A 6986-nucleotide genomic window follows, 5' to 3' on the forward strand; every position below is an offset into this window, starting at 1 on the left:
CTTTCAGGCAAGAAGCTAATCTATCCAGCAAATGTTCGGGGGCAAGACATGGAACAGTTCCCCCACTCAGTTCCAAACACATCAAATCACCAACTGCCTGAGAAGGTTATACAAGCAAATCTGTGCATCAATAGCCAATACAAATGAGCTTCAGTAACGTCAAGAAAGAATTGTGGGCATGCAATGTGGCGACACGTGCAGGCTGCCCCCAGCACAATCCGCATCGATTTGACGCAAATGATATATTTCACTGCACGTTTCGATGTACATTTGACAAGTAAAGCTGATCTTTAATCTTTGAGCGAATCTTCGATACAACTTACAATTGGATATTTAAATTAAGGTGCTGTTGAGGAAATACAGGCAAATCCAAAAAGAGTCAGGTTTAATATTCATACAACTATACATTCAGTGGGTGGCAGGGGGGAGATACATCTCTACCAAAGAAGTAAGGTGCTCCTTCCCCCTGCTAGCCTGCAGGTCACCTTTCGACAAGGCGCAGCATCTGCTTAGCTCCTCAATCAGGGTCACGTGAAACCACAGGAGCAGGTGGTGGATGGTTGCATGAGCAGCCAGTGCAGATCACAAGACCTGGTTATGCGATCAATGACGCCAGGCAGACAATCCCTGAAGAGTATTGATGATGACTGGGATCACCCCTCTTGTAAAGACACTGCCCAGAAGACGACAATGGTAAATCACTTCTGTAGGAAAATTTGCCAAGAACAATCATGTTCAGGGGAAGACGACGATTGCCCACATCATACAACATGGCACATAATAAATGAACAATCCATTCAAGGTTTAATATTCATAGCACTATACATTCAAGTTTATTTGCATCACTTTAAAAGGTTGCAGCAATTGTGAGATTTAAAAAAATACCATTTAAGAAATATTCTAGAGGACCACAAGGTTAATTGAGTCCTGACAATTCAGTGATACCTGCACAGAATGCCTACCATTTCTTCCCACAAAACCCACCCCACCAATAAGTCTCATTGCAACTGGAGTCCGAGGGCTGGAAACAAATTGCCCATTGATTGGAACTAGCAACAGATCAGCAGTGGGAAGAATCAATTCTTGTACCACTGCAGACTCCCCGTGATTCTTGCAGACTTGTAATAGAAACAATGGTGGTGTAAAACTCAGCAGGTCAGGCAGTCTCTGTGGAAGGAGAAATGACAGCCACTGTTTCAGGTCCTATCCCCTTCATTAGAACTGATAAACTGTTCCCCACCTAAAAGCCAGTCACAGACTTTCGTAGCCTGTCAGACTTTTTTTTGACTGATTTTTTTTTTGTTTCAAACAGTGTGGAAACAGGCCCTTTGGCCCACAGAGTCCGCACTGGACATCAAACTCCATTATCAGTCTGACATTACTCCCATTTCATCCTCTCCCCAATGTCATCAACTATCCCCTGATTCTACCACTCACCTACCCAGTAGGGACAATTTCAGTGGCCATTTAACTATCAATCTGCACATTTTTGGGGATGTAGGGGGAAACCCACGCGGTCACCGGGCGGACAAACAGACCAGAGGTAGGACCGAACCCAGCTCTCTGGAGCTGGGAGCCAGCGGCTGTACCAGCCATGACATTGTGCTGCTGTTAACTGTTTCTCTTTCCACATGTGCTACCTGACATGGTGAGCTTTTCCTAACATTTTCTATCTTTATTTCAGATTTCCAGCACCTGCAATTATTTTAATTTATCCCCATAAACTTGTAGCTAATACAAATCACTTAGTGTACAAGGTGCAGTTTCTGCACTCAGTGTCTAACACTCCAGAAAAGCCTTTTAGTGCAGTTGCTTCACTGCACGATTCTTGTGAATATTACAATCAAAAGCATAGGAAGTATATTGCTTGTCCACAAAGGCCACTGCAGACTAGTGGACCATAGGAGTAGGAACTCTCTTGAGTCACTCAATCCAAGGTGCTGTAAACAAAGGCAGTGCCTGACGCCATCATTGACAAAACAGACAAATCCATAATCAATATCCGGCTAAAGTTACTGTGCTAATAGTGAAGCTTTCCTACCTTGCTGCTAACATACAGTCTTGGCAGTGGATAAGATATACACACTTCAGCCAAAATAGTGTCACATTAAATGCTAGCGCTGGGGTTGGCCCCTTACTGGAATCCACTCCAATTGCATTGATTTCCAGTCCATACATATGACAGGTAAAATTCTCCAGAGGTTATTTAGCAGATGTCAAATCATAAATCAAACAGAATTAGAAAAACTGCATTACTGTGTAAAGTTAACTCTAACAATTTTCTTCATTGTAAAGTGTAAACCATATGACGAAAAGGCACAATGTCTCCGTGCACCAGCTGGTGGGAAGCTTCTAATGTTTCTGCGTTTTTTATGAAGTCTCATAACTCCTAAAATTTAGGATTCAGGTCAAGATTGTGATGCTTCGAGGGAGTGGAAATATGTGCAGAGTCAGGGGGAAATAACATACGAATCCATCTGTACCCTGAAATGAATGATGAAACTTTACGTAGAAATCATACTCCAATTCTTCCGAATGGCTGAATGAACAATTTGCATCTTAAAATGTGCTAAAACGGTTTAAATGTAACCAGGTGACAAGGGATCTTTGTGCCATGGATTACAATTGGTTTGAATTGTCCAAAGTCTGTGATGCAGTTGTGTACATAGTCGCTTCCAAACGAATCTCAGAGTTCCTCACCTCCAGTTTCCAGCAGTATTGGAGCAGAGACTATACATTGTAAAACAAAGACTGTTGCTGTTTCTTCCCCCACACAGAAATTGCTGTCGGTTGCCTGATTTAGCAGACAAGCGTCTCTGTTCCCCATAAAAAGCTGTGACATTGTCCTGGGGTTGTCATTATAAAGATCAGGATGTCCAGCATCACACAGGGATTTGAGAGTAAAAACAATGGAACACAAGTCAGAGATGTGTAATTAAGCCTAGGCCCAAGCGAAGAGGGGTAGTGTTCTCAGTGGGGTATTGGCGTAATCCTCATGCTCTGTGAGGCGATGGCATAGCTGACCATCGGGGTGGTGGCATGGCTCACTGTGATGCCCGGGATGGCCTGTGTGATGGAGACGGGCGCGGCCATGCTCTGCGCTATCGTCTGGGCCAGGGCCAGCTCGGGAGCCAAGTGGGGCCCAGGGGGCGGTGGGGCAGCGCTGGCTGGGGGCACGGCACTGGCGGCGGGCACCAGCTCCTGCCGGGACGGCAGCGTCTGGCTGCTCAGCGAGTTGTGGGCCTGCACGATGGTGTGGTTGTAGGCGGTGACGGCGGCCACGGTGGGCGGAGCCAGCTGCTGCTCGTTGGCCAGCGTCACCACCTTGGGCTGGTTGCGGTAGAGCGCGTTCTGTTCTAGCAGGACCTCGTTGGTGGCCATCAGGTTGGACGCCTGCTTCTTCAGCTCCTCCACCCTCTTGCGCAGCATTAGGTTCTCCTCCTCCAGGTAGCGGTAGTCCACTGGGAAGGGGCGCGGCACACCGTAGTCATACAGGTCGAACCGCATGCTCTCCAGCCGCCGTCTCTTCAGCAGGTGCCCGCCGTACTCATCACAGAGGTCGGTGCACGGGTCGAAGCGGTGTGTGGCGGCCATGGACGGGCGCGCCGGATCGTAGGGGCCACCACTACCGCCAGCAAGCTCCGACTCCACGTGGCGAAACTTGCACTTGGCTCCCCGCTGGCAGTCTCCGTTCAGGTAGTCACGGCAGATGGGCACCTCGCCCTTGGCCAGGGGCAGCTCGTCAGCCGAGGCACCCGGCTCGGACGCCTCGATTACCTCCGGGTGCTGGAACTTGCAGCGCTTGCCCCGTTTGCAGACGTTACGCAGGAAGTCCCGGCACACATCACCCGAGCTGCTGCCGCCCTTGTCTCCACTGCTGGTGAAGTTATCCTTCTCTGGCATCGTGAGCTGGTCTCACCGGACTGGACGCACTGAAAGGCAACATAGAACAGTATAGTGCTGGACAGGCCATTCCCCACACGATACCGTGCCCATCTGAGGCCAATTTATACTGAGAGTTTTATTCACTTGGGACAAGCACTCTTCTCATTACTACCTACAGGGAGGAGGGATAAGAGTCCAAAGACCCAGACTCAACGCACAAATGGAACAGCTTCTTCCCGTCTGCCATCACATTTCTGAACAGTCCATGAACAGAACCTCGCTATTCCTTTTTTGCATCATTCATTTTTGTTTTAACTTTTTTCTACATCTTGCTGCCACAAAAGCACTAATTTTGCCACGTGTCAGTAATAATAAATCTAATTCTGACAGAGCATCGCAGCCACAAAACGCTGGCCAATTCTCCTTCTACAGATGCTGACTTTTCTATTTTAATCCCTCTCCACAATCAGCGTTTCAACACTAATTGAATGGGGGCCACATGAGGCAACAGTGGGGAATGCAGACATTCTTCTGCCCCTCATCTACCAACTCAAAAGGGGACAAAGTTCACTGCATCACATTGCCCCAGAGACATACCATCCGGATTCACAACCAACCTTCACTGCTGTAACTATGCAATCCAGCTATTATACGGTCGTGGAGGGAAAGTTCTATGCAGCCCACCTCCAACATTCCCTGAATCCTTGACTTCTCCATACCACTCCAGGCTTTTGTCTAAACACCCACTCTTCACCTACATGTACATGCTCATCACCTTCTCAAACTCCCTCGCTTACCTCTCCTATCTCCCTCATCCTGCTTTTCCTCTTCCTCACATTGTCACACACAACTCCATTCCCCTTTATTTATCCAGCCTAATCGTCCCTTCCCACTACCTTTCTCTACCCATATTCTAACCCCCAGTCCCACTAACACAACATATTCATTCACCACCCATGACCCACCTATCCCCATTCTTACTCTCCCTCTATCCCCACCCTTACTCTCACCTCACCATAAGCACCCCTTCCCACATACCCGTACCTTCCCCCTCAACACATCTAACCTTTCCCCATTCAGCCCCACTCCCTTCCACTGCCATACTACCCATTCTATTCCTAACCTCCACACGTGCCCTCCTCCCCTTCCTACCCACCCACTCCTTCCTCTCCACTCCCCCAATCCTCCTTTCCCCTAAACTGTGTCCAACCCTCTCCCTCCCTAACCCTCCCACCTCCTTTCCCATCCCTCTCCCTCCACACCTCCTTTCCCATTCCTCTCCCTCCACACCTCCTTTCCCATCCCTCTCCCTCCCCACCCACCCCTCCTTTGGCATCCCTCTCCCTCCACACCCACCCACCTCCTTTCCCATCCCTCTCCCTCCTCCCCTCCGCATCTCCCGCCACACCTGCCCGGCTCCGGGCTCCGACCTCCGATCGCTGCCAGTCCCGGGGGTTTCTGGACCACGAAACCTCGACCCCGCCGCTGAGCCTGTTGTATCGGCGCCGCCTCCGTCCGCCGGTCCCGGTCCCCTCCTGCCGCGCCGACCTGGCAGCCCCGAGTCCTCCAGCGACAAAGAGCCAACAACGGTCCTCCGAATCAAGAACGCGAGCACTGGGCCGCACACAGCTCGATGCCAACGAGCACTCACGTGGTCCTCCCAGCCAAGCTGAACTTAAAGCCTACCAAAAAATTAAATCAACGTAAACACAAGAGATTCTGCAGATGCTGGAGTTTTTTGAGTAACACGCACAAAATGCGAGAGGAACTTCACAAGTCAGACAAGGAGAATAAACAGTCCACATTTTGGGCTGAGACCCTTCATCGGGACTTTGTTGTATCAAAACACTTTTAGTATGTATGGACAGTCACTGCTTGAAAAGGTTCAGGACACAAATTCACTTGGAAAAAGAATCATTTTTAAAATTATATCCATTTTAATGCCAGTGGGAGAAAACATGAATTGGGATTAATTACATATTACAAGCAAAATCTCTTTCATGAACTTCCTGTATTATCAACAGGTTAGTAATCTGATTGGTTTAGGCATTTCAGGAGCAATCGGACTTCTTTGAAAGTCTGTGAAGTGCCTTAAAAACAAAGATCCTTATATCCCAACCCAACTGGCTGACCAGCATCTGCAGATGTTCCCTTGTTTGTGACTGGGGGTTGACTTTTTATAGGTGTACGAGATCATGAGGGATAATGGTATACGGTGAATGGAGACAGTCTTTTTCCCAGGCAAAGGGAATCAAAAACGAGAGGGTATAGGTTTGAGATGAGGGGGAAAGATTTAAGAGGGATCTGAGGAGCACCATCTTCATCCATCAGTTGTGGGTATAAAGGAAAGAGCTCGCCAAAGGGAGTAGTAGAGCAGGGTCCATTCGTCCCTTATGTGCCTGGGCGATCATGGTCTTTCCTTGACCATAATTTTCTTGGCAAATTTTTCTACAGAAGTGCTTTGCCATATCCTTCTTCTGGGCAGTGTCTTTACAAGACGGGTGACCCCCAGCCTTGATGTGGATGGAGAATTGGTTAGCAGACAGGAAGCAAAGAGTGGGAATAAACAGGACCTTTTCAGAATGGCAGGCGGTGACTAGTGGGGTACCGCAAGGCTCAGTGCTGGGACCCCGGTTGTTTACAATATATATTAATGACTTGGATGAGGGAATTAAATGCAGCATCTCCAAGTTTGCGGATGACACGAAGCTGGGTGGCAGTGTTAGCTGTGAGGAGGATGCTAAGAGGATGTAGAGTGACTTGGATAGGTTGGGTGAGTGGGCAAACTCATGGCAGATGCAATTTAATGTGGATAAGTGTGAAGTTATCCACTTTGGTGGCAAAAATAGGAAAACAGATTATTATCTGAATGGTGGCCGATTAGGAAAAGGGGAGATGCAATGAGACCTGGGTGTCATTATACACCAGTCATTGAAAGTGGGCATGCAGGTACAGCAGGCGGTGAAAAAGGCGAATGGTATGCTGGCATTTATAGCAAGAGGATTCGAGTACAGGAGCAGGGAGGTACTACTGCAGTTGTACAAGGCCTTGGTGAGACCACACCTGGAGTATTGTGTGCAGTTTTGGTCCCCTAATCTGAG

General features: G+C 48.4%; 1 protein-coding gene across 3 annotated transcripts; it reads right to left on the reverse strand.

Annotated features, from left to right (window-relative positions):
- Positions 1 to 359: 359 nt before the first annotated feature.
- Positions 360 to 5443, reverse strand: LOC134358216 (zinc finger CCCH domain-containing protein 10-like). Of its 3 annotated transcripts, none has more exons than XM_063070227.1 (2): positions 5316 to 5443; positions 360 to 3932 (listed from the first exon to the last, which is right to left on the reverse strand). In XM_063070227.1, the coding sequence occupies exon 2, from the start codon at positions 3901 to 3903 to the stop codon at positions 2971 to 2973; it is 933 nt and encodes a 310-aa protein (XP_062926297.1). In that variant the 5' UTR covers positions 3904 to 3932; positions 5316 to 5443; the 3' UTR covers positions 360 to 2970. The 3 variants fall into 3 exon arrangements, with proteins under 3 accessions (XP_062926297.1, XP_062926295.1, XP_062926298.1); XM_063070225.1 differs by having other exon boundaries at positions 5294 to 5441; XM_063070228.1 differs by lacking the exon at positions 5316 to 5443 and adding an exon at positions 4503 to 4773.
- Positions 5444 to 6986: the final 1543 nt, after the last annotated feature.

The sequence above is a fragment of the Mobula hypostoma genome, chromosome 18 (assembly GCF_963921235.1).
Source record: "Mobula hypostoma chromosome 18, sMobHyp1.1, whole genome shotgun sequence".
NCBI lineage: Eukaryota > Metazoa > Chordata > Chondrichthyes > Myliobatiformes > Myliobatidae > Mobula > Mobula hypostoma.

Bases quoted from the DNA above. Each gene is read 5' to 3' on its own strand.
- LOC134358216 (XM_063070227.1), bottom strand. From the start codon at position 3,903: ATGCCAGAGAAGGATAACTTCACCAGCAGTGGAGACAAGGGCGGCAGC.